The sequence below is a fragment of the Zalophus californianus genome, chromosome 4, assembly GCF_009762305.2.
Source record: "Zalophus californianus isolate mZalCal1 chromosome 4, mZalCal1.pri.v2, whole genome shotgun sequence".
Classification (NCBI taxonomy): domain Eukaryota; kingdom Metazoa; phylum Chordata; class Mammalia; order Carnivora; family Otariidae; genus Zalophus; species Zalophus californianus.
Genome location: NC_045598.1, coordinates 104,760,663 through 104,786,518, shown reverse-complemented (window position 1 = coordinate 104,786,518; position 25,856 = coordinate 104,760,663). Strand labels below are relative to the sequence as shown.

At 49.2% G+C, this 25,856-nt stretch overlaps 2 protein-coding genes across 6 annotated transcripts; both read right to left on the bottom strand.

Annotated features, from left to right (window-relative positions):
* Positions 1–1,619: 1,619 nt before the first annotated feature.
* On the bottom strand, positions 1,620–7,277 carry ECM1 (extracellular matrix protein 1). Its single transcript, XM_027623221.1, is given in 11 exon segments — positions 1,620–1,915; positions 1,918–2,095; positions 2,515–2,602; positions 2,772–2,992; positions 3,506–3,880; positions 4,145–4,467; positions 5,147–5,227; positions 5,323–5,400; positions 5,551–5,652; positions 5,733–5,795; positions 7,018–7,277. Coding segments are annotated over 11 exon segments (1,629 nt in total). The 5' UTR covers positions 7,088–7,277; the 3' UTR covers positions 1,620–1,865.
* Positions 5,578–22,920, bottom strand: TARS2 (threonyl-tRNA synthetase 2, mitochondrial). 5 transcript variants are annotated; one of them, XM_027623176.1, is made up of 20 exons: positions 22,801–22,920; positions 22,280–22,476; positions 21,835–21,958; positions 19,980–20,104; positions 18,907–19,150; positions 18,729–18,793; positions 18,387–18,465; positions 17,126–17,272; positions 16,868–16,966; positions 16,364–16,581; positions 15,757–15,919; positions 14,844–14,981; positions 14,594–14,671; positions 12,503–12,603; positions 12,192–12,293; positions 11,947–12,019; positions 11,208–11,322; positions 7,895–8,247; positions 5,733–5,795; positions 5,578–5,652 (listed from the first exon to the last, which is right to left on the bottom strand). In XM_027623176.1, exons 1-18 carry the CDS (start codon positions 22,864–22,866, stop codon positions 8,099–8,101), a joined length of 2,283 nt encoding a protein of 760 aa, XP_027478977.1. In that variant the 5' UTR covers positions 22,867–22,920; the 3' UTR covers positions 5,578–5,652; positions 5,733–5,795; positions 7,895–8,098. The 5 variants fall into 5 exon arrangements, with proteins under 5 accessions (XP_027478977.1, XP_027479005.1, XP_027478997.1 ...); XM_027623204.1 differs by having other exon boundaries at positions 18,907–19,024; XM_027623196.1 differs by lacking the exon at positions 18,729–18,793 and having other exon boundaries at positions 18,947–19,150.
* Positions 22,921–25,856: the final 2,936 nt, after the last annotated feature.

Sequence of the window (25,856 nt, the reverse complement as noted above, 5' to 3'; positions counted from 1 at the left end):
GGCGCGGTGACGCTCTCCGAGCATGTGACCCAAGCGCGAGGCCGCAGTGGCCGGCGCAGGGGCGGGACACACGCGGCTCTCACTCGCTCATTGAGCCCCGTGCTGATGGACAGGCGAAGGAGCGGCTAAGACGCAGCTTGGTTAGAAACAGCCGTCCGGCAAAGTATGAATAAGTAGATGATAAATAATAGGCTAGGGAGAGGGGAGTGGCAGGTGTCTGGGAGCTGCTGCGTTTCAGCTTGTTCCTAGGTGGGTCGGGGCGGCGGTCCTTGCCTCACCCTCCTCCGCCATAACTGGGGCCTGGGAAATCCCGCTTTCTGGAGACTTGTCCTGGCGGCAGAATCACAGAGGACTTGTCCTCACGAGTCTTCATTTCGATTCATTCGGCTCCGGTTTCTTGGGGGCAGCCTCCAAGGGCTGAGGAGTCTTGCCACCCTGTGGGCCAGCCCCCTCCCCTCAGGTATGGGCGCGATACTCTTAAAACTGGACTTCCAGGTTCCTGCTTCGCTGTCTACTAGAGGTTGGAAAAGGCAAATCTGAACATCACCTCTGCTTGAGGCCGCCAGTGCCTTCGTGGGCAGAGGCGCCGGGATCCACTTTGAACCCTTGCGGATGAGGCATTCGTGGGGACCTCCTGCTTACCATTCCGGCCACATCTCCAAAGGAGACCACCAAAGCCTCAGGCCCTCTCAGCCTTTGGGCTTCTCTGCCAGTTTTAGAACCCTCCTTCTTGCCTGGGCTGTACCTGCCCGTTGCACCTTCTACTTCTCCGGGAGAAGCTCTGACCTCAACCCCAAAGAGGCTTTCCCAGTGTACTCATATTGCCCTCAGCCCTACTCCCACTTCAGACCGCCTTATCTGGTACCCCGAGAATACTGGCAAGCTGGCAGCCCCATGCAACACCACTTATCACACCTGCTAGTCTCCTGGGATATGAGCAACTTGACAGAAGGGGGCTGCATGTTTTCTGGATGTGTATCCCCTGGCCTAGCATTAGTGCACATTGTAACTGTTCAGTAAATGGGTTTTGAATGAATCAAGGTGTGGGTGGACTCCAAGGATCAAAAGTGAAAATTTAAAAATGTCAGGCTAGGGAGTGCCTGGGTAGCTCAGTCGGTTAAGTGTGGGACTCTTGATTTCAGCTAAGGTCATGATCTCGGGGTTGGGAGATGGAGCCCTGCATCAGGTTCCACCCTCAGTGCGGAGTCTGCCTAAGATTCTCTCTCTCCGGGGCGCCTGGGTGGCTCAGTCCTTAAGCGTCTCCCTTCAGCTCAGGTCATGATCCCAGGGTCCTGGGATCAAGCCCCACATCAGGATCCCTGCTCGGTGGGAAGCCACCTTCTCCCTCTCCCACTCCCCCTGCTTGTGTTCCCTCTTTTCCTGTGTCTCTCTCTCTCAAATACATAAATAAAATCTTAAAAAAAAAAAAAAATTCTCTCTCTCCCTCTGCTCCCCCAATAGAATTAAATTAAACTAAATTAAAATATTAGGCTGGGCTGTGGTACTTTTGGGACTCACCAAAGACATTAAACCATATATTTTTTTTTCCTTTAAATGATGATAGCTAACAAGGTGACACTCCTTTTCAAATACGTGAATAAATTCAAGATGACAAATAGTGAAGTTAAGCCATTTAGTTATGGTACCATCATAGCCTGTGGAATAGTTCTGTTCAGTCAGTAGGGGCAGGGCAGTGGGCCTCAGGGGCCAATCCCTCAAGAAAATCCAAGCAGGCTTAGGAGGGTGTGTTTGTATGTGAGATGTTAAAGACAATGAGGATGCCAAATCCAAGAGGTGTTTACTGTAATGAGTGTTCAAGCAGGGTGGGGTTCCCCCAATCTGATCCTCCAAGGCTCTGGGGTGACTCACTCTTCCTTGGGCTCAGGGGTGGGGCTGGTATTTCTTCCCCGGGTTGGCCCTTCTCTCCCTGGCCCTTGTCATCCCCATTGTCTCCAGCCACTAGAGCGACATTCTTCAGATAATAAGTGTTGAAGCAGTTGGTCTGCTCATCTCCAGGATTCAGGTTACAGCAGAGGGCAGAGTCTCGCCAGAAGTTATGTCGCGGACCACACAGGTCCTCAATGAAGGCCAATTTCTGAAGGAGAAAAGTAAAGCAGAGATGATGGGGAGGGGGGTGTCTGAGGTCAAGCATCAATACTTGGGTGTTCAAAGTCCCTCTTCCCTCAGCTTCCAGTGCTGTCTCCCTGGGGCCCAGAGAGAGTTCCAGGCTGCCTTGCACAGCTAGGTTCCTTGTGGCAGACATATGTGCACATCTGGAAATGCCTGAAGCTTGAGGCCCAGAAAAGGCAAAATAACTTAGAGGTAGGGGAGCAGATCAGGTAAGGAGTGAAGACTTCGGGAATCAAGAAAGAAGATCTTCCCCACTAGTCCTCTTTATTTCTGTGGGCTGGTCTGAGGTACTAGAGAGAAGGGGTAGCCAGCAGTTCTAGCCCTCTCTCCACCCCCACCCCCGCCTTTTTTTGGAGACTACGACCTCCTGCTGCCACCGCTCACCTTCTCCTCAGCACAGCAGGCCTGCTCTGGAAGTGGCAGGTCACAGCAGTGGGCAGTCATGTTCCGGATCAGCCCAGGAATCTGTTTACTATGTTGGGGGGAAAGGGGAAGGGGTCAGGGTCTTTAGGCATCCCTAGGCATCAAAATGGTGCTTGGAGACCATGGTTTTGCTCTTACCAAGAGTGCCCCAGAGGGTGCCCCAGAAGGGAGGTTCTGGGGAAGGGAAGAGAGTTGGGAAAGAACCGGGCAAGACTCACTGCTTGCTGAGAACTCTTCCATTTCCACAGAGATGGCCCATGAGGTTGGGGGTAACTCGGCTGAGGTCAAGGGTCAAGATGTCCCGGTCATAGTTAGGGTAGGGAGCCTGACGGGCAAAGCACTCATCGCGGGCAGGGCTAGGAGGGTAGTGGCAACACAAATGCTGGTGGGTCTTGACAGACTGTTCCCGATCACAGTACCCATCAAGGGCATCCTCCCACTGTGGGCCAGAGAGAGGGAAGTCAGAAGCCTGGACACTTGGCCCCTTCTCTTCTGACCCTCTGCTTCCCTTACTGCCCTATGCTACGAAATGAGGGACCCGGCCACAGGTGCTGAAAGGGAAGGGCAAGGGACCAGAGGACAACGATGGGCAGCTGTGGATGTATGGTGCTGGGAGGTGGAAGGATGGAAGCACAAATGAGGCTTGGAGCCGGCCACAGGACAGGAGCGGCAATGGCAGACGAGGGGGTCAGACAAGGCCAGAGCTGCACGGATGGATGGCACATGGGTGCATGTGTGGGATCATGGGTAGACGAGGCCAGGAGTGCAGGATGGAGGCTCAAGATGAACAGACTCAAATGACGAATGCAGTGGATGGACGGACACTTGCCAGCAGATGAACGGGCAGACGTGCTCACACTGGGGACGTGCATGGACGAATGGATGAGCAGGGTCAGAGGTCGGAGACGGGCGGGCAGGCAGACAGGCTCGTGGGACCGGGACGCCCACTTACGGCCTTCCGTGTACAGGTGTGGTTGTACCCCTGCCGGCAGCAGTGCTGGAACTCCCCCTCTAGCCGGGTCAACGTCTGCAGCTGTCTTTGGATGGGGTCAGTAGCTGGGAGGTTGCGCGGCACAGAACGGAAGCGTCTTAGGTGGCAGATGTTCTTGACATTGTCCAGTGTGGGTACCCCAGGGGGGAAAGGCAGCTCGGGGCCCGAGGATATACCAGCCTGGTGGCTGGGGCAGACCCGGAGCTGGTAGTGTGGCCGGGGAGCTTCCTCCTGGAAGCAGGAGAGTCGAGCCTCCCCCTGCTGTTTGCAGCACCGGTGGGGTCGGGTCTTGACCGAGAACTCGGCCTCACAGAATCGGGTCATTGCGTCCTCCCACTAGAGCAAGAGGGATGGATCAGCCCAGCAGCCCATTGTCCACATTCCTGTCTTCCTCCCAGGCTCCAGAAAAGGACCCTGGGCAGGTAGATAAGAAAGAAGTAGAGGCTGTCCTCTGCCCTCCCAGCATACTGGGGAGGCCCAAGGTAGGGCCAAGAAAAAGGTCCTGAGTTTCCTACATACTCAGGCCTAGAAGTCCTTCAAACACACACATACTGTCTGGAGGTTAAGGGACACCCCTGGCATCAAGAGCCCAACCCTTACCACGAGTTTTGCACAGTCCAAGCGGTTTATGTGGCTGTGACAGCGGCAGCAGCGGGAATATCCAGTCTCCAGCAAATTGAGGGTCTCACCCTGGCGAGTGAGGTGGGAGAAGCCAGACTGTGGCAGGTTCCAAGGACCATACACCACATGCTGACGATTAGGAAGGCAGATCTGGTCCAAATTGTCTGGAGAAGGCCGCCCAGGGGGGAAGCCATCAAGCCGATGGCCCCAGCCCCCTCGGGATCTGCCCTGTTGGCAGTGCAGGGCTGGATTCCAAGACTCAGGCTCAGGGGCGCTACGGTCCATGAAAGGAGCTGGCTTTTCTAGAATGGAGAAAACAGATTGGGAAGGGGAATGAGTAGAGGGACAGAGAAAGTCTGGATGAGCTGGGAGGATTGAAAGAACTTGGAGTGGAGGAGAAAGGGTTGGGACGATATGGGGGGAAAGAGATAGAAATGAACTTGTGGCTTTTACCTTCAGAATGACTGATGGAAAGGAGAAAGAACAGGGGCATGAAAGGTGTCCCCTTATAGCCCCCACAAATCAGGCCTGGTCCCTGTGCTGCTTCCCAAGGCTCAGGCTCCTTGCCTCCCTCCCCAGGGTCCTGAGCACTAAAGCAGAGGGATGGACAGACCAGAGCTGTCACTCACCCTCTCTCTGCTTAGATGGGAAGGTCATTTCCTCCCGATGTAGGAGAGGTGGGTCTGCTGGGATAGATGTGTAAGCAGAAGCCATGTTGGGATGGGCTAGAAGAGGGGGGACCTGGCCAGCTGCCACTCATAAGGAGGAAGTCAGTATAGAAGCAAGTGAAAATAAATGCTACTTTTATGCCACTTAATCTCATAACTTTATAAAAATAGGTCTTATTTCCCCATTTTTATAGATGAGGAAACTAAGGCTCGGAGAGACAACTTACCCAATGTTACACAGCTAGCGAATGGCAGAGCCCCCAAAGCCCATGGGTAGGCAGGAGGAGGGTAACGAGGAGAGGGAGTCACTTACTTTCTTTCTGTTCAACAGGGACCTGGGGAGGGGGCAGCTCTTCTTGGAGGGGGATGGCTTCCTGAGGGAGAGGGGGATCCACTACAAGACAGGAGTGAGGGCACAAAGAAGCAAGGATCAGACTGATGGCAGCAAGACTGTAGTGGGCTGGGGGTGAAGAAATGGGCAACACTCACCTTTCTTTTTCACAGGGAGTTGGGGAGGGGGCAACTCCTCTTGGGCAGGGATGGCTTCCCGAGAAGGAGGGGGCTGCACTAGAGAAGGGGGAGTATGTGAGTAGACCACCCCTTCTCCCAGCCAGGGCAAGGAGTGGGCAGGACCTTCTCACCCCTCCCCATCTAAAGAATGGGAAGTAAGCCAGACTAGAAACCTGGAGGGCTGAGGAGGGTGCATGGTGGACTTACCTTCACTCTGTCCCTCAAAGTGAGAGCCATGCTGAAGGGCGTCAGGGTGATCCACAGGGAGGTCTCTGGTCCGGGGTGGGGAGGGGGGTGCTGCATAGCCAACTAGAGGTAAGAGGGGAGATGGTCAGAGCTGACAGTTTCTCCTAGCACCCCCATCCCATGCTGCTCCCCCACACTCTTACCTTCTTGAGTGTGGTAGGTGAGGGGCTCTGGCCCCAGCTCCGTCTGCCCTGGAGCCTTGAAGCCTGGAACATGAAAGGTGAGTCAGGGGTGGGTTGAGGAGCCCTTTCTTGGCCCTAAGCACAGGATGTGGGGGCAGTAGATATCAAGGGTATAGGCAACACAACCAACACACCAGAAGCCCTTCTGTATTGCTCCTGTCCCATGTTCCCTGATGAATCCACCCCCTCCCCCCCACACACCTGGACGTGACCAGCTGGGTTCTGAGAAAGCTATGATATTCTGACAGCCTCTCTTCTACCAGGCTCAAAGCCTCGGGTCTCCTGAGTCCAGGCCTGAAGGGAATGTGACATATGGGGCTGAGGGTAGGAGGAGTGGGGTGGTGGAGGCCCTCATCTCCTGTCAGTGTCTCTCCCTTAGGGCTTCTGGTCTCTTCCTCTCGGCCTCTCAGCTGCTATGCGTCTCTAGTTTTCCAGAGGAGCAAGTCTGGACTTTGAACTGGTTGGGGTTTCATCTGCTCATCTCCTCCAGGCTGTTTAAACATCTGTGGGCCTTCTAATAAGAAGCCCACCTCGAACTTAAAGTGCCTCCCCTTCAGCTGGTCCCAGACCCTCCTTAGCTTAGGTCTCAATTTAGGACCTGGGGACTGGGATGTTTCAGGACTCCTGAGGCAAATCGCCCCACAGCCACAGGGAAAGGAATCGCCTATAGCTCATCTGCCTAGGAGGAACAAGGAGACAGGACTTACAGAGACCAGATCTCAACAGTATCCCTTGGTAGCATTTTGTCCAGCATCCAGCAGATGATGTGTGTGTGCTAGATAGAGTGACTGTGTCTGGTCCCCTGGGGATGGACACCCTCTCAACTCTTCTCCTAACCGGACAAGGAGTCAGTCAAGGCTCTCTGGGTCAACAAACCAGTTTTGAGCAGCCTGGGGGCCCCATTCTTTCTCCCTCCCCTGCTTGATAGGCCCCATATATACATCTTCCTGAGGCAGAACCCCTTCACTCTGGGAATCCACCCACCCACTGAAGAGTTGTCCATTTGACTCCCAATTTTATGTCTCCTGACAGCAATCTCCAGGAACCCCTCTCCTCCCGTCCACCTGCTCCCCTCCCTGTTTAAAGGCTCCAGTGCCCAGGCCCACCTTCAGTCTGCTCAGAAATGCAAGGCCAGGGATACAATCACCCTGCTGGTGATGAGCCATTTAGAGGATGGCTGGACCCCGGCCCCAGGCCCACACTGGTCAGGGCCTCTTCCCAAGCGCTGGCTCCAACCCCAACTCACCTCCCTCAGAAGCTACAGAAGTAACAGCCAGACAGGCCAAGACCAAGGCTGCTCTGGACATGGTCCCCATTCTGGGGCAAAGACTGGTCAGTGGCACCCAGAAGGTGGACTGTCTCAGGCAGATCTGGATTTGAAGGGCTGGGCTGCTGGGAGCCTGCTTCTCCAGTTGCTGTTACGGCTGTTGTGAACTTCAGGGCTGGTTCCTTCTCCTTTTATACAGCTATCTGGGGATAACTCCCTCCCTCCTATTTCCTGCCATGACTCAGTCCCAGCTGCTCCTCCTCTGGCAGCCACTCCTCCCAAATTCACCCTGAAGTCTCCTAAGAGGGCTGAAGAGATCAGGGCTGAGGGGAGGATAGCATTCTTATGATCCCCAGAGAAATGGATTCTGAGACTCATGGAGTAAGAGATGTTGAGACCTGGGGCGCCTGGGTGGCTCAGTCGGTTAAGCATCTGCCTTTGGCTCAGGTCATGACCTCAGGGTCCTGGGATTGAGCCCCGCATTGGGCTCCCTGCTCAGCAGGGAGTCTGCTTCTCCCTCTGCCCCTCCACCCCGCTCGTGCTCTCTCTCAAGTAAATAGAATCTTAAAAAAAAAAAAAAGACAGATGTTGAGACCTTATTTTATGCCTCGGTTCCTCTGTCTTCATGCTGCCTACCGTGGAGAGGTACAGCCTCCTGAATTGGGGTTGGGGAAACAGGGCACTAAAGAGTCCAGGATGGGGGACAGGACAGCTACCCCAGGAGCTCCCCTACCAGTGAGAGGCCAGGGCTGCCCCCTTTGTTTCCCCAGGGCCCCGGGACAAAAGAGACGGAGACAGAGTCAAACTCCCTTTTAGCCCCTGCTCAGGAGTCAGAGATGAAGATGAAGACACATACCCGAGAGCTTCAAGTTTATTCTTTATACTTTCACTCTCCTCACATCCAAAGAGCTACAGCTTCCCCCGGATCAAATGTCTTTCCAGGAGAGCAAACTCATGCCTCCACATGAATTCTGAAGGGTCTGGGGGCCTCCAGACTCTGGCAGTCGGGTCAAGGTCTCCCACATGAAGGAAGGCTCCTGCCCCATCTGTACACAAAAGCTCAGAACACTTCCTCAGCATCTGGGACCCTGGTGTTCTGGAGCTCCAGCAGCCGTTGCACAGCCTCAGTCAAGTCCCGCTCCCCGAGTCGGCGGTTATCTCGAGTCCGAACATTCACCTTTCTCTTACTCTGCTCTCTCTGGCCAACCACTGCAGGAAGAGGGGAGGTTTGGGGCTGTTAGGGCACATTTATCCACATGGGATATGCAAAAATTCAAGAGACCGAAGTCTTTAGGAAGGGTGAGAGCACAGCCCAGATACAGTTCAGGAAAAGGGTATATTTAGCCACCTCTTGCTCTCCGGTCCCCATCATGCTGATGAGACAAGGGAGTGTTCCAGACATGCTCTCCATGCCTTATCACTTCCAGTCAGGAGCCTAAGGGTCGGAGATGGTAGGGTCAGCCAGAGAGACAAACAGACCAAGAAGCAGACCCAGAGAGAAACTGTGTGTGTGTGTGGACATCAGAGGGAGGGGAGGGTGGCAAGAGTACAAGACCCATGGGGCAACTTACTCTAAATGCCACTGGCGAGTGGGTGTATAAAACAAGAGAACTGAGTAATCTGATGAGGAGTTTCTGCTCCTTGTCTTCAAGACAAAGCTCTGGGTGGAGAAATGAAAAAAGGAACAAGGTGGCCTGACTCTTCTTAGGTCTTTCTGATCACCCCTTAGGGCTGACTCCATCTGGGTCCAGAATAAACAAAGCTAACTAATTAGGACCTTATTAATCCTTCCTGTCCCTTTCTCTCTAAGGCTTATTTGGTTAATTAACCTAATAGACACCAAGAGCTTGGATGAGGGTCAGAAGAAAACTGTTTTCCTGAAGCCATAAAACTCCTAAAAGAAAACATAGGTGCTATTATCTTGGACAGTGGCTTTAGCAACTTTATTCTGGATATGTCTTCTCAGGCAAGGGAAACAAAAGCAAAAATAAATTACTGGGACCACATCAAACTAAAAAGCTTTTGTATAGTGAAGGAAACTATCAACACAATGAAAAGGCAACCTACTGAATGGAAGAAGATATTCATAAATGATATATCTGGTAAGGTGTTAATATCCAAAACGTATAAAGAACTCAAACAACTCAACACCAAAAAAAAAAACAAACCCACCAAAAAAACAAATAGTCATATTTGAAACTAGGCAAAGGGCCTAAACAGACATTTTTCCAAAGATGACATACAGATAGCCACCAGGCACATAAAAGATGCTTAACAACACTGTCAGGGAAATGCAAATCAAAACCACAATGAGATTATCATCTCGCAACAGTCAGAATGGCTAGTATCAAGACAAGAAATAACAAGGATTGGCAAGGGGAGAAAAAGGAACCTTGTGCACTGTTGGTGGGAAGGCAAGCTGGCAGAGCCACTGTGGAAAACAGTATGGAGGTTCCTCAAAAAATTAAAAATAGAAATACCATATGATCTAGTAATTCCACTGCATGGTATTTACCCTCCACCCCCCACCCCCAGCCAAAAGAAAACACTAATTCAAAAAAAATATATGCACCCCTATGTTTACTGTAACATCATCAACAATAGCCAATATATGGAAGCAACACAAGTGTCCATCAACAGATACACAGATAAAGATGTGGGGGGTACAAACACACACACACACAATGGAATATTACTCAGCCAAAAAAAGAGTTGAGATTTTGTTATGTGTAACAACATAGATGGACCCAGAGGATACTGTGCTAAGTGAAGTCAGTCAGAGAAAGACAAACACCATATGATTTCATTTTTTTTTAAAGTAAGTTTTACACACAACATGGGGCTTGAACTCACAACCCTGAGATCGACGAGTCACATGTTCTACCAACTGAGCAAGCCAGGTGCCCCATATGATTTCCCTTATATGTGGAATCTAAAAAACAAATGAGGGTGCCCCGGTGGCTCAGTCCGTTAAGTGTCTGCCTTCAGCTCAGGTCATGATCCCAGGGTCCTGGGATTGAGTCCCACGTCGGGCTCCCTGCTCAGTGGGGAGGCTGCTTCGCCCTCTACCCTTTCCCCCTGCTTGTGCTCTCTCTCAAATAAATAAAATCTTAAAAACAACAACAACAACAAATGAACAGACAACACACACGTACACCAGAAACAAGCTCATAAACACAGAGAACAAAAAAAGTGGTGGTTGCCACAGGGGAGCAGGGTGGGGGCATGGGCAGAATAGGTGAAGGGGATTAGAGGTACAAACGTTCATTTATAAAGTAAGTCCCAGGGATGAAAATTACAGCATAGAGAATATAGTCAATAATATTGTAATAACATTGTATGGTGACAGATGGTAGCTACATTTATTGTGATGAGCACCAAGTACTGTATAGAAGTATCAAGTCACTATGCTGTATACCTGAAATTAATGTAACATTGTGTGTCAACTATACATCAATTAAAAATGTTTTTAATTTAATTTAAAAAATAAAGAAATTAACGTTAAAGTTACTACGTATATAATTAGGAATGGCAAAACATATAAAAATTATAAGGATAAAATGTTGAGTCTAAAAAGAAATGCTATTTTTGCATCAAAATACTGTGAACCTTTGGCAATATCGCCAGAGCCAATGTGGTTCACACTCTCCCACCTCAGTCTCAAGGGGCACTTTAGTGGAGATGTCTGAAAATACAGGCTCAGCAGGTAAAATTCAAACACTGTCTGGCTACACACAAACCCCTAGTCTTGAAGGCGCTCACTTTCTACCCTATGTTTTAATAACCTAAATCTCATCAAATGTTTTCTCAAGTGTCTGTGATTTTGTGCTTTTTTTGTTCTGTTTAGAATATTATTTTGTACTAGGTGTTGGTAAAAAAAAAGTGCTTTTTGTGCCTGTGACATAATTCTCTATGACTCAGCACAAATGCAAAGAATAAATTAGTAGTAGAAAAAAAGAAAAAAAAAGGAAACTCTTCTGAGGTTGAGAACTGCTTGTCAGGGGGTGAAAGAACCTAGGACCCAAATGGCTCAGGTGTCCTGAATCCAGATCAGGTAATGAACCCCAATTAACCCAAATACACAGATAAGCAAATTTAATAAGAAAGAACAGCACAGGAAGTCGGTGGAGAGTGCAGGGCTCTGAGGGCCTGCCCTGCTGGTCACTTACCGAACTGAAAGTTGTAGTGGGAGAGCTGAGCCCGGCGGACCCTTCGGCTGAGGGTCAGGCCTGAGTCGGCATCCAGGTCACAGACCAGCCCTGCAGCCTGCAGCCTCTGCTGTACCTGGGGCAGAGGGGCAGAGGTCTGATGCCAGGAACTGAAGGTTAAGAAGCTAGAATAGTCTGATACCAATCTTCCCCATGCCCTGGATCTGTTCCTCCATCCTCTGCTTCAAGGCTCTCCGTTTCTCATTGACAACCCCTCCTTGTTCATCTCTGCACTGAGGCCCCTCCCCAGCCCCCCCCCCCCCCCCCCCCCCCGGTTTCTGTCCGCTTCCTACTGGAGCCAAGCCAGCCACCAATTCCCCGACTCTGCCTGCTCTAGCCACAGTGCTACCCAACCAGCTACTTGACTCTGGTACCATCCATATCCTTACTTCTCTCTAGAAAGGAAACATGAAACCAACATTTATCCAGGCCCCTTTTGTGCCAAGTGCTCTGTTGTCAGCATTTAACATCTGTTAATTTGTTTAATTTTCACCCATCTCCACAGGCAAGGCATTCAGTCTCATTTCTCAGATGTGGAATTTCCAGCATAAAGGCCGGCATCCATTTGAGCCCAGTCTTGTGGCTCCAAGTGCTATTTCCCTTCCACTACGCTGTGTGACCCCTTCCTACCCACTGCTCAGCCCTGGACTCCAGGTAGTCCTGCTTCAACCCCTGTGCACACGGCCCAGCTTGTCCTCACCTCCCTGGCATATTCCTCTTGCTCAGTTTGCACAGGGATGACCACCACCTGGAACGGGGACAGCCACAATGGCCTGGTGGAGAGAGAAGAGGAAGGCAAACAAATACTCTGGCTCTGACCATAGTGTGGCTGCAGAGAGTTGATTTGAGAGGAAAATAAAAGAGGGAATCTGAGGAGACCAGGATCTGGAGCATGCACTATCTGGTCTGAGGACCAGAATAGAAATCTGGGGCCAGAGGTCTCACCATTTTCCTCCACAGCTTTCCGCCAGCACTCCCAACATCCTTTCCACAGAACCTAGCACTGCTCGGTGAATGAGGACTGGACGCTCCAGGACTCCCGCCTGCCTTGGAGAGGAAGAGGGGGATGGATGGAATAGAGAAGTGTCACAAAATGCACACCCAAGATCACCTTCTGGTTTTCCAGAAATATTTAGCTCCAGCAAAGGTGTAGAGGATTTGGGTTTCATTTTTAGGGACAAAGATAGAAGGGGAAGTTGCTCTCCACCTATTCTGCTGGCAGCCAAGGGAAAAGGGGATTGGGCAAGGTTCTGTACCCCTTGTACTGGAGGTCAAATCTCAGGGGCAGTTGGAAGTCAAGCTGGATTGTCCCACACTGATGGGGCCGACTCAGGGCATCATGGAGGTGCACATCAATCTGGAGGAGACAGATGGGAGGGCATAAGAGCAACCAGAAGCAGTAGCCTCTACTGAACGTACCACCCACCTTCTACCCACCCATATCCCAGGCTGTTTTGAGAGACGTGTCATAGCTGTAAAATACTCTACTTCACTCACTGGGCATTCCAGCAGTGGCTCTTTCTGCTCAGTAGTGGTGTAACTTTAAGAGACATCAACACTGACAATGAATGACCCACCCACACCGTGGCCTCTGAATCCCTTGAGCTCATCATCTCAAGAGATCTTCACACGTACTCATGCATGGCTACAGCCTTCATCTTGTCATTGCCCAGAATGGCTGCACCTCTGGAACAGTGCATCACAACACCCTGCTCTGATTACAGTCTCTTGGTCTTCTGGCTCTGACAATTATTCCTACGAATGGCTTTTCAATTTCTAGCTTCTTTCCCATTCACTGCCCCTACCACCTTTCCGTCCTTCCCCATGCAGCTGGAACCACTCTCCCTGGTTCCCTTCCACTGTTGTTCTCCTGTCACATGCCCATGGCAAAACCCCAACCTGGTGGCACTCTGGCTTCCCACCTCCTTGGCCCTGCAACAGAACCGCTCAGAGCTGCCCAACATGTCCCATACCACACAGATGCATAAATGTTGGGACTGATGTCACCATGCAGGTCCCTCTTTTGAACTTTAACTGCGCCCTTGCTGCTGTCAGCAATCCTTTGCTGCCCTAGTCAGTTTTGTGTCCTGTTCTCAAGGATTTTCAAGCTTTCTCCTCTTCCTATCTTCACTGTTTTCACTGACAACTCTCCTCTGCCCTACTCCCATCTCACGGGGAAATCAGATAATGATATCACAAGATGGAAAAATGTCTCAACTTCCTGTCACATCTACAGACTTCCTTGCACGTACCCCCAATCTTTCTTCCTGCCTCCAGAACGATGGCAAAGGTAGTCTCTTGTGGGCTCTCAATCCTACCCCTCAAAACTACCCAAGAAATTCCCTCCACTGAAACCCTTCTACAACTTCAGCTTTTCCCTGACCCAAACAGGCTCTTCTTCATCAGAGCATTTAAACATTCTCAAATTTCTCCCTTCATCAGAATCTCTCGACTACTCAGGCCCCTTACCCCAGCCTCCACTTTACCAAAAATGTTCCTTCAATATTTTTTTTTTTAAGATTTTATTTATTTGACAGAGGGAGCGAGAGAGCACAAGCAGGGGGAGCAGCAGAGGGAGAAGCGGGCTCCCCGCTGGGCAGGGAGCCCAATGTGGGGTTCGATCCCAGTAGCCTGGGATCATGACCTGAGCCAAAGGCAGACGCTTAACCGACTGAGCCAGCCAGGTGCCCTGGTCCTTCAATATCTAACAGCCTTAGGGCACCTGGCTGGCTCAGTCGTTAAGCGTCTGTCTTCGGCTCAGGTCATGATCCTGGGGTCCCAGGATCAAGCCCCGCATCGGGCTCCCTGCTCAGCGGGAAGCCTGCTTCTCCCTCTCCCACTCCCCCTGCTTGTGTTCCCTCTCTCGCTGTGTCTCTCTGTCAAATAAATAAATAAAACCTTTAAAAAAAAAAAAAACTAACAGCCTTTTCATTGAACCCAGCAGACACTTTCCAGTCCTTTTTTCCCAACTTCTCCCATTTCTTCCAACTTGCCCTGCAAGTTTTTACCCTGCCCTCAGCCTCTGCCTGTACTGTTCCCACCTAGAACTCCTCTGTACTTGGCCAACAATGACCTTTCAGGTTAGAAAGAGAATCCTGCAAGAAGCCTTTCCTGACCTTCCTGAGTGACGTGCTCCCTTGGTACCTACACAGTGCGGATTCAGTGGCTCCAAAATGCCTATTTACCTCCCACACCCTTCACAAGACCACAAGCTTCATGGGGGCAGGAAATGTACTGCTCTTTATATCCTACATGAGTTTAAAAATATTCCTTTGTGTTTATTAAATATCTAATAAAACAAAACAAAAAATGAATAAATAAAACTCTTAGCAGGGTCCCCAACTTACCTTAGGCCCATAGAATGCACCATCTCCAGGGCTGAGGTCCCAGGGTTCTCCAAATTCTTCCAGGGCCCGCTGAAGGACCTTTAAGAGGGGATGAGACAAGACAGGAATGTGTCATCTTAGACTTTATGAGCAACAGATCCCTCCAGTCCCCAACAAATGACCTGCTTAGCATATGCCTCTAAGGAGGACCCCGATTCCCATCTCCCCATCCCCATTAGAGAGTGGTTTATCTACCTCTTCACCTACTTACCTGTTCAGCTTGGTCCCAAAGGCAAGGCTCTCCCAGGAAGCCAGACGGTCGGGTGGATAGTGCCAGGCGGAACGAGAAGCCAAGGACGGCATAGACAGAACGGAGGAAATCAAGACAGCCTCGGATCTCTGCTTCAAGCTGGAGGCAGAAAACAGAGTGGGTGAAGCTGTATGCTACCTAGAGCTCTGGAGTGACAGGAGTTTGGGGGGAAACACAAGGCAGAAACATAGAGGACAGTTAGGGCTATCATGTAACTGAGTTGTAGTATATGAAGAGGGAGACTGGAAATCGGGAACACTGGCAGTTCATATGGAGAATGGAAAGTGGTTTAGAAATGCTTTCGCGGGGGGCGCCTGGGTGGCTCAGATGGTTAAGCGTCTGCCTTCGGCTCAGGTCATGATCCCAGGGTCCTGGGATCGAGTCCCGCATCGGGCTCCCTGCTCCTTGGGAGCCTGCTTCTCCCTCTGCTTCTCCCTCTCTCTCTCTCCTCCTCTGTCTCTCATGAATAAATAAATAAAAATCTTTAAAATAAAAAAAAAAAAAAAAAAAGAAATGCTTTCGCGGGGCAACCTGTTGGGACCCCCTCATTCTTGAGAGCTTTTTTTTTTTTTAAAAAAGATTTTATTTATTTATTGGACAGAGAGAGACACAGCAAGAGAGGGAACACAAGCAGGGGGAGTGGGAGAGGAAGAAGCTGGCTTCCCACAGAGCAGGGAGCCCAATGCAGGGCTTGATCCCAGGACCCTGGGATCATGACCTGAGCCGAAGGCAGATGCTTAATGACTGAGCCACCCAGGCGCCCCCCAGAGCTTTTTCTGTATCTTCACTTAATAAACTTCTATTGCTTTACTCACACACCAAAAAAAAAAAAAAAAAAAAAAGAAATGCTTTGGCGGAGTTGGGGAAGAGCCACCTGGTCCGGTGCACAGAAGATGTGCGCGTCATCCTGCTGGAAACACCGCAGCCGGGTCAGTCCCCCCAGACTGCCAGAGGCCTCGGCCCGGTGCAGGGCCCCAAAGTCTGCCAGTCGCAGGGGCAGCTCTCGCCAGGATCTGGGCCGGTGAGCGAACATCAGGCTGAGGATGGGGTACGGAAAGGTCAGGGCCACAGGGAAAAGTAGCCCCTGCAGACTGCTCCTCTAGCCAATGTGCTTGCTTATTTTCTCTGTGCCATCAGCTAGCACCCTGTCCAGCCTTAGCCTGCCCTCCCACTGAGGCCCCACCTGACCGAAAGTACATTTCTTAGGAACAACAGCGCATGTACTGCGCCCCTATTCTGTGTTCTGAGGTGAAAGAGGAACTTTGGACAGCAACTCCAAACCCTTGATGCTACACAAGGAGACTAAGGCTTAGAGAGGTAGATGGTTTCGCCAAATTCACAGGTTAGCTGGAGGGCAGATTCAAGACTCAAATCAGGTGTCCCAGGGCTCTGCCAAGGTCCTTTCTATTACTTCATACTGGGCAACCTGGTTGCCCACCCCCAGCCCTGGGAGGACCCAGGACTCCAGGCTCCTAGCTCACCAGTGCGCAGGGCAGTTCATGGGCTTGAGGGCAAGTGTATCTGTGGGATGGCTGGTAGAGTGGTCACTCGGGGAGCTGGTGGGCCCGTCAGAGCCTGGGGGCTGTAGGGCAAACATGTCTTCCTGATAATGTTCCCAGTGTCCTGACAGCTCCCAGAGTTTCGTAGAAAACAGCGTGGGGCTCTTCACTTCTGAGAAACCACGGCGGGTGTACTCGGCCTGAAGAGGAGGGTACCGACATAGAATGTCAGAGGGACTGGGGGAGAGGTGGCAGGCGTGTGATTCTCCCGAGACCTCAGGTTATGCTGATGTCAGCCACAATCTGTTAAGTACCATGTTCTCTCTCTACACCCCGACCCTGTGAACCAGACATTCCTAGGACCTTGTTAAAGGTCACCAGCACTTCACAATGTTTATGTTTAATCCCCCTCTTTTAACACTTGGCATCTTCTGGGCCCTGATTTCCTCCCTGGTCTTCCTTCCTCTCGATTTGGGTCCCCCTTACCCTGATAAAAGCCACCAGTGCGTTATACACCCTTGTCCCTCGAGGCAGGAAGAAGCAGCTTCCAGGGCTCAGTTCATGGAAGAAGAAGAGCTCCTGTGCCTGTACAGGAATGGCAACATCACTCAAGGGACAAAGTGGGGACTTTGGGACCCAGAAGAAACAACTGATGGAGATGCTCAATCTCTTGGATTCATAATCTGCTCCCAACTTCACCATCAGGTTCCTTCACATCCATTCCCCTTCTCCCAATCTCTGTACCTTCCCAATGCGCCGGTGGTCCCGTAACTCCGCTTCCTCCTTCCATTCTTCCCAGGCCCTCAGCTCCTTTGCTGTGGGGAAGGAGATCCCTGATACTCGCTGCAGTGTCTCTGAGGCACCCGAGGACCTCCACAGGGATGAGGAGTTCTATGGGAGGACACAGGGAGCCAGAGAGAAGATGGGGGGACTGCAGGTACCTAAGCTATCCTTCAGTGATGCTTATCTGATACTGAGCTTAAGCCCCCCAGTGTCCCACCTCACGCTCATCCTGTCTCCCACTGCCTCCACCAGTGTGATTCCACTATCCCCCCAGACCCCCTGCCACATTTATAGACTCAGAGACGCCCAGACTCCTAATCCCCACTTGTGTCCAGCCTAACTTTATCCTGCCACCTCTTTTTCTACCCATTCTCCCACAGGCACCCGTGTACTTAGGACCTCCCCGCCCCCACTTCTAATCAATGATGGCTCACCCGAGTTAACCTTAGGCTCTGGTCAAATGTCAGTCTACCCATCCACTTATCAATCTCCCACTCCTGGCCACATGAAATTCAAATGCCTCTGCTTGCTCTTCTCTTGAACGATTTAACAAGAAATAGCCCATGTTTTATAGCACTTTTAGTTTTTCCTCACTTTCTCCTGTGTTAGCTGACTTTGTCTCTGTGATGGGGATTTACTGGCAGGACAGGAATTAACAACAACCTTCTTTTATAGATGGGGAAAGTGGGTAAAGAAGATTTACCCAAGGCCACATACTTCACTGATGGCAGAGCTAGGACTAAACACAAATGGCTGGGTTTTCAGTTCAGCGCTTTTGGCTGTGTATACCTGCCTCTCCCCCAGCTCCCTGCTCCCATTCCACCTAATAATAACTCACCTGGCCCAGGAACAGTATTTTCATAAAAGGTACACCTTTGACTTATCGTATTCTTCCTGTACCTTCAAATGGTGTTCTACACACCCTCTCTCCACAGGAGCCTCCCCCATGTGACCCTGTCCAACCTGTTCACACGCTCCCTCTCCATCTCCCTACCACTGAAGTTCAACTACAGAATGTGAATTGGCTTCTGGACCCTGGCAGGGTGCCCAGCATCTGCCATCAGACTGGGAGTTTGCAGAAGAGAGGAACTAAAAATCTTTCTCCTGGATTCCCCGCTCAGCTATCAGAGGAGAGAAAGGGCTGAGAGAGATCATCTTCCCATTCCCCCGCTCATCACAGTGAACACAGGAGTCCCAACCTAACTTTGCCCTTACAACTGACCGTTAGCAGCTTCAGTCCTCCAATCTGTCCAGTATGCCGAAGATGGGGGCCCCGGCAAAGATCAACCAGCATGCCACACCTGGGAGAAAGAAGAGGCCACTTAGTGGTTTCCAAATCCTTGAGCTTCTAGTGTTCTCCCTCTCATGGCCTTCAGCAGACAGAAAAACAATGAAGAACTGTTCTACAGAGAGAGCAAAAGCAATGGGAGATAAAACTATTTCCTGGTCCTATTCCTTTTCCGGAGCAACAGATTACCTTCTACCTTCTTTCCCTCATTCCATTTCTGGCCTTCTTTGGTGCATCCCACCTCTCCCTCTTTCCCTCCATTTTGACAGCTCTCACCCATATACTGTTGCTGTTGGACCTGTCACTTTCTCCTCAATCAGGCGAAGCTTAAAGGGGTTATCCTGGAAGGAGAGTGAGGGTAAGTCTTTATTCCTATACAGATGTCCTGGGAGAGAGCTACCCCTTCCCTCATGCTTCTGGGTCTTCCTCCTAAATGTGTGCACCTCCACCCCACCTTGAATAGCTGGCGAAGCTGATCCTGAGACACCTCTAACCTCCGGAAGGGTTGAGCAGCAGCTGCAAGTTCCTGGCAAATCCGCTCCAAAGCAGGCAGCTCTGAGCCCCGGACTGTCCTGGAAAGATGAGAGTTGGCTGGCTTGCGTCTGCTGAGAAGCATGACCTGGGTGCCAAACCTGTTGGCTAGGGGGTGAAATCCTGCTCTCCAGAGACATCTAGAATTACTGGCAAAGACAGACAAACTGAGAGAAAACATAATTAGGAAATCAGGTATAAATTTTCCAGCAGGAGCAAAAGCTCTATGTATGAAATTAAAAGTTGGATTCAGGCAACATGGATGGAAAAAATTAGAGCACTAGTAATGAAAGATGAAGTAAAAAGTTAACTCACAAAGACTAGAGAAGTTTCAAGCTGAATCAGAAAAGGAAAGACATGGACTAGTGGAGAAAATGGCACCGATATCACAATTGAGGCCTGGAGAGGCCCTTCCCCAAACTTTCTCCTCCAAATTGAACATGCCTGATGCCCCAGAAAAAGGGGGCAGAAACCACCCTAGTAAAAGGGTACACACTCAGTTATAAAATGAATTAGGTTTGACGAGCTAATGTATAGCATGGTGACTACAGTTGATAATTCCATATTGTATATATATTGAAATTTGTAAGAGCAAACCTTAAGTGTTCACATACACACAAAACGAGGAAGTGAGGTGATGAATGTGTTAATGAACTCAATTGTGCGGATCCTTTCACAATGTATACAAACACCAAATTACCAAGTTGTACGCTTTTTTATTTTTAAAAGTTTATTTATTCACGTCATTTCTACACCCAGCATGGGGCTTGAACTCACGACCCTAAGATGAAGAGTCGCATGCTCTTCTGACTGAGCCAGCCAGGGCCCCCTCACATTGTACACTTTAGTATATGTGCTGCCGAAGCGAGCACTGTACACTTTAAATATGTTACTTTGTCAATTATACTCCAAAAAGTTGAAAAATGAAATAAAATATGGTGAAATATCTAAAAAGGAAAGCACCCCAGAATCATTCTCTTTCCTTGCACTACTCACCGCTCCTTTCCCAGGAAGAAATCATGGTAGAAGCCACATTCTGTACTTGGACCTCGGCAGAGGACGGCACCAAGGAGTTGTTCAGCTGCTGCCCCCAGGACATGGGTGCTGGAGTGCCAGAACACCTGGGTTCACAAGAAAGGAGTTCATAACCTTCTCCTTTAACCCCTCCCTCTCCAAACCTCTCCTCAGAGAAGCTGGTGTGAAACCAGTTTGGTTCTTCTACAAATAACTACCACAAAATGGGGAACCTGACCTTGGGGGTTAACATTAAATAGTAAAAGAAAAAAACAAAAACTGAATAGAAAACAAAACAAAAGCTAGTACAAGCAATGCACGGATGAGAGTAGCCCCGAGCCCTACTCCTCGGTGCTTCCCAGTCCTAGAGCATAGAAGCAGGAGCCCAGTCTTCTTTTATTGCTCTTATAACATCCCCTTTTAGGGCTTCAGAGTAAACTACCTACTTAAGATGGTAGTTCCTAAGGGCTCTGTTTGGTCTTTTAGTTCTATTTTCTTCTATCCCAGGAATCTAGTGTGCTGCAACCCCTCCTCTAGGATTTGGTCACCATTTATACAGAGGTGACAAAATTCCATTTTTCTGGCTCCTAATAGATGAGGTCCATATTACCTAAGCTGACATGAAGAAGACAAAGTGGGAAGGAGGCCAGTTGTGTGCTCAGCTGTGTAAGTCAAGTTAGGATTAAAAAATATAGGGGCATCTGGGTGGCTCAGCTGGGTAAGCATCTACCTTTGGCTCAGGTCATGATCCTGGGGTCCTAGGATCGAGCCCCATGTCTGGTTCCCAGCTCAGCAGGGAGCCTGCTTCTCTCTCTCCCCCTGCTCGTGCTCTCTCTCGCTATATCTCTCTCTCAAAAAAATAAATAATCTTTAACAAAAAGAATTAAAAAGTATATGCTACAGATGACTTATAATGTCTGTAGAGTTGAGGGACTGAACTGGCATATTATCTTGCTTTCATTTTTTTTTCTTTTAAGATTTATTATTTATTTGTCAGAGAGCGAGAGAGAGCGAGCACAAGCAAGGGGAGCAGCAGAGGCAGAGGGAGAAGCAGGTTCCCCACAGAGCAAGGAGCCCGATGTGGGGCTCGATCCCAGGGCCCTGGGATCATGACCTGAGCGGAAGGCAGACGCTTAACCAACTGAGCCACCCGGGCATCCCTGAACTGGCATATTATTTTTCTATTTTCAGCTTATGATCTCTTTTTACTAGGGCAAATGATGTCTACTTAATAGACCTAGGCTGAAAACTTTCATCATGAGGTTCTAGCTTAGCCAGGGCTGGTTAAGACAAGCAGTCTGTGGTATGTCTCTCTCTCAACTGCAAATGGAAAAACTGAGGCAAAAGAAATACTAGAAATATGCCCACTTAGTTTAGGAGCGCCTCGGTGGTGCAGTTGGTTAAGTGTCCGATTCTTGGTTTCGGCTCAGGTTGTAACCCAGGGTCCTGAGATGGAGGCCTGTGTTACGCTCTGCACAGAGACTGCTGGGTTTCTCTCTCTCTCTCCCTCTGCCCCTCCACAGCCCCCCCCCACTCTCTCTAAAATAAGTAAATAAATCTTAAAAAAAAAAAAAAAAAAAATATATATATATATATATATATATATATATGTATAGGGGCGCCCGGGTGGATCAGTCAGTTGAGCGTCTTGCCTTTGGCTCAGATCATGATCCCAGGATCGAGCTCAGCAGGGAGGCTGCTTCTCCCTCTACCCCTCCCACTCCTCTCTCTCGCTCACTCTCTTTCAAATAAATAAAAATCTTTTTAAATATTAAAAAAATATATACATATCCCTTAGTTTAGTTCCCACGGTATTCCTGAAAAGGAAGAAACTTACTGCTTTGCCCTCTGCAGAATTGAATGTCAGAAACCTGAGGTCAGAATCTGTCTCCAAGGGCCGCTCCAGATCATAAAGTTCTCCATTCACCTGAGCAGCCACTGCAGTATCTGCCAGTGTTGAACTGGGCGAGGGGAGGGGTGAGGATAAAGAAAAAGACATGGGTACAATCCACAGGGGAAGAGAGGGACTAATCTCTCAACACCTCCAAACTTGAAAATGGGGAAAGGTGTCACCAGAGCAATAAAACCTATCATTTCTTTTCCCGATGGATAATAAATGAAGGGTAGACACGGAAACTAATGCAGATAAAAATGAATCCTCAGGAAAAGGCAGTCTTGATAGGAATGGAATAGAAGCAAGCAGAATTTTCATTCCCTGTTCAAGTCCTGCGAAGTACAGAGGAAGAAGGATAATCCTGGCAGGTATAAAATGGGTCTGGTACCTGATCTGCTGGGCTAGTTGGTAAGGGGTTGTGTTCCATGCCACAGCCTCCACTTTCTGGCCTCCAGGGAGTGATATCTTAATAGTCCGGTGTTCCTTCTGTGCCATGCTTGCTAACCTCTTTGCTTGAGCAGTCCATAGCTCCTCAAAAAGGCCAAACCGCTCTGCCAACCAGTGTGGAGGGGTCGGCACAGCTGCCTGGAGGGAAAGAGGTTAGGAGGAAACACGGGTCCCATCATTCCTTTCTGAGATTGGGACTGGTGGGAGGTGAGAATATGGAAGGGATCTTGGTCCTAACCCTAGGTCTGTAAGAGGACTGGGTGATACTGGGCTGGGAGTCCTATACTGCCCAGTCTGTTGACCCTAGGAAAAAGATGGCTGCAACTAAGGGCTTAGGGTAGCCGGGTCTAGGGACTCACGGCAGCTACGGTTTGGGGTGTCAGGCTCGGTTGAGAGCCTACACCTTGGACCTCAGCTGGACTGGGTCCGACGCGGTTCCTAACTTTTGGGTACCTCACGCACCGTGTGTAGCCCGCAGGTTTGCAAGCCTGGGAACCGCAGCTGCCGCCACCTCTGATAAAACCCCATGTTCCTTCAAACCCGTGCCTACATCCTTAAACAAATTACCGTCGCTTCTCCTTCACCGGATTCCTCATTGGCTTCCGGCCCAACAACTCCCATGCCTACTGGTTCCTGTAGCTGCCACTCTAGCCTGGGACCACCCCCAGGAACTCCGAAGAGGTACGCCCCACACAGCACGAGCAGCGGTGTGGGTGGTTCCGGGTGAGCGGAAGACCTAAACTGTTACACACACCCGCAATCCCGAGACCTGAAGTTTCAGCCCAAAGTAGCAATAACCTATCTTGTAGCTTTGAGGGCTGGGGCAGGAAAACTCTTGAGAAATGAGAGTGGGAGAAAAACGGACAGGAAATAGTCATTTCCTTTTAACCATAGGTTTTCTTTTACACAGTCTTTACCGGCAGGTAAGAGCATAGTCTTTGGAAACAGCGTAAATCCTGGATCTATCTCCCACTCACTGTGTAATTTTAGGTAAATTACTTAACTTCTTCTAAGCTTCAATTTTTTCATCTATAAAATGGGAATAATACTAGCAACACTCCCAGTTGTTGAAGTTAATTTCATGTAAATCGTGCGTGGTACACGGGTAATGCGCTACAATGGCGACAAGCTGTTGGAATAAATGAATTTAACAGCGTTGAGGCTGGAGCAAAGAATCTGCAGAGGGCACTTCATGGAATCTCTTCATAGTCTAGTGCTTAAGAGAGACCCTAGAGACCTCTTAATCTTACACATGGAAGAATTCAAGGTAGGATAATATTAGTGACTTAAGGTAAAACAGTAAGTGCTGATGCTAGATTTTGAATCCAAGTCTTACACTCTATCACACCATGCTTTCTCTAGCAAGAGTTTACTTCCAACATACTCCCCCGTCACTTCAGAAAGAGGTGCCTGACCCTAGAATCTTAGCCGTCTGCTTCCTACACAAGACCTTGCCTCTCTCATTCCCATCCCAGCTCTCCACTTCCTTCAGCTCTTCTCTTCCCACTCCCTGAATTATCTAGGACAGAGGACTAGGTATATTTGATTTATTTTTACATAGTAAAAATTGAAACACGGTCACATTTGTGGTAAAGTATGAGGAGAAATGGACTTGGCGGCAGCTGTAAGGTTCTCAGTAACTCCCCTTCGTCCCCTCACCTGGGGATGGGGATGGTAAGAGATGGTTCTCAAGTTTCCAATGGTAGTGGAATCAAGGATTGTGGAGGAAGCGCTGTCAGAGAAAGCTGTTTAATCTAGGCTTCCAGAGGCCAGAGGTTCTTTCTGGGGCAGGCAGCCGTTGACTTGAATCACAGGCACCACTCCGGATCTTGGTTCCATCTCCTGACACCCTGAAATACAAAAATAAATAGACAAGACTGTGGAAGAGGAAAATTACTTGTGTGTGGGAGGGGTGGTCTGGAGGGTTGGAAAAAGGCAGACAGGATTTAAAAATGATATTCAGAAAGTGTGACAACAGGCAGAACTTTTCCCATGGCTTTGCACCAAAAGGGATGGGAAGGTTATATTACAGGTAACAAAATGATAGGTTCTCAATAATTATTGAATTCAGAATGTATCACTGTATTGACTTAAAACTCCAAAGGATACATTTACTGACACACATTCTTTAATCATTCTACCTTGTCCTCTTTTAGGATAGTAGAGGGATTGTAGAATAAACAGGCTACACTGTTACGGCAGGTCCCTGCACTCATCCCTCAAACATGTACTGACTTACTTTGTGCAATGCATTGGACTGAGGGCTCATGGGATGCCCATCAATCAACGACTACATCATCACCTCTGTAACTTGTGTTGCAGTGGAGGAAGGAAAGAGTGTCAGGAGTTATTCTTCTTGTTGGAAACAAGCCAGCCAGCAAGCAAAGAAGAGCAAGCCAGTGAGGGCCGATACATTTATCACTAGTTCTACAATTTCTGATTTGTGACTACCATGTCTCAGCCTCAGGGAATTTTAACCCATTAGTCTGTCTGGGAATCATCAATCCCTAAAACTGCTCTTACCTTCCACCCAGAATATCACCAAACACCTGCTATGTGCCAAATGCTACGCCCTATCTTATTTAATTCCAAGAACAACCCTGACAAGTAATAGCTCTTCTTATGCTCCCTTTAAAACATGGAAAATGATCCTCAGAGAAGTCAAGCCCTAGCCCATCTGAATCCAAAGCCTGTTATGCCATGCTGCCTTTCAGCAACCAGAATAGTCCTAATGCATCATGTTTGGTAGCAGAGTTCCCGTTTTCTCTGCAGGGTACATCACTTGTAGGGCCAAAGAGGCCTTTAATATAGGGTGAAAGGAGGGGTCTCATAAAAAGCCAAGAAAAGATTTTCTCTAACCAAAGTTAAGGAAAATTAAGTGTTTAGGAAATCATGCCAGCAGATTTCAGAGAAGTCCAGAGAAAAGGCAATCCTCAGTTAAGGGTATGCTAGACCATTGGTCACACTTTGGGAAATCCTCAGCTTTACTCTACCTTTAGAATAAACATCACAAGTTAGCTAAAGCTTTGGTTGAACAGGTATTATTTTTATATTCCTGAACTGTATGTAAGAACGCTCTCCACTGAAGGTAAAGTACATTTCCACTTGTCATCAGGATCAACATATACCTCAAAATCTTAGCTCTTCACAAAATTTCCCTGCACCTAAGAAGTAAAGATGCCAGAGGTAAAAAAGAGAAATTTAAGAGGGTAAAATATATAAAGAAAGGTTTCTGTCACTGTCACCAAATGCTTTTGAAGCCCAGAGAACTGGACAAGTGGCTAAAAGTACAGTAGGTGTGGGGAGGTTAGATTTATTTAAAAACAAAATGAGACAAACAGAACCCCCCACAACTTAGTGAAGATGATGTAGAATGGGGCCAAGCTTTTAACTTTGCTTTAAGATGCCAAAAAACTTTGTCTAGCCACATTTGCTGATTAAAAAAAAAGTGGGGGGGGGGGGAAGCTTCCTACCAGGGCATGGGGATGAGTTGAACTCTGTTTTGAAAACAAAGCCTT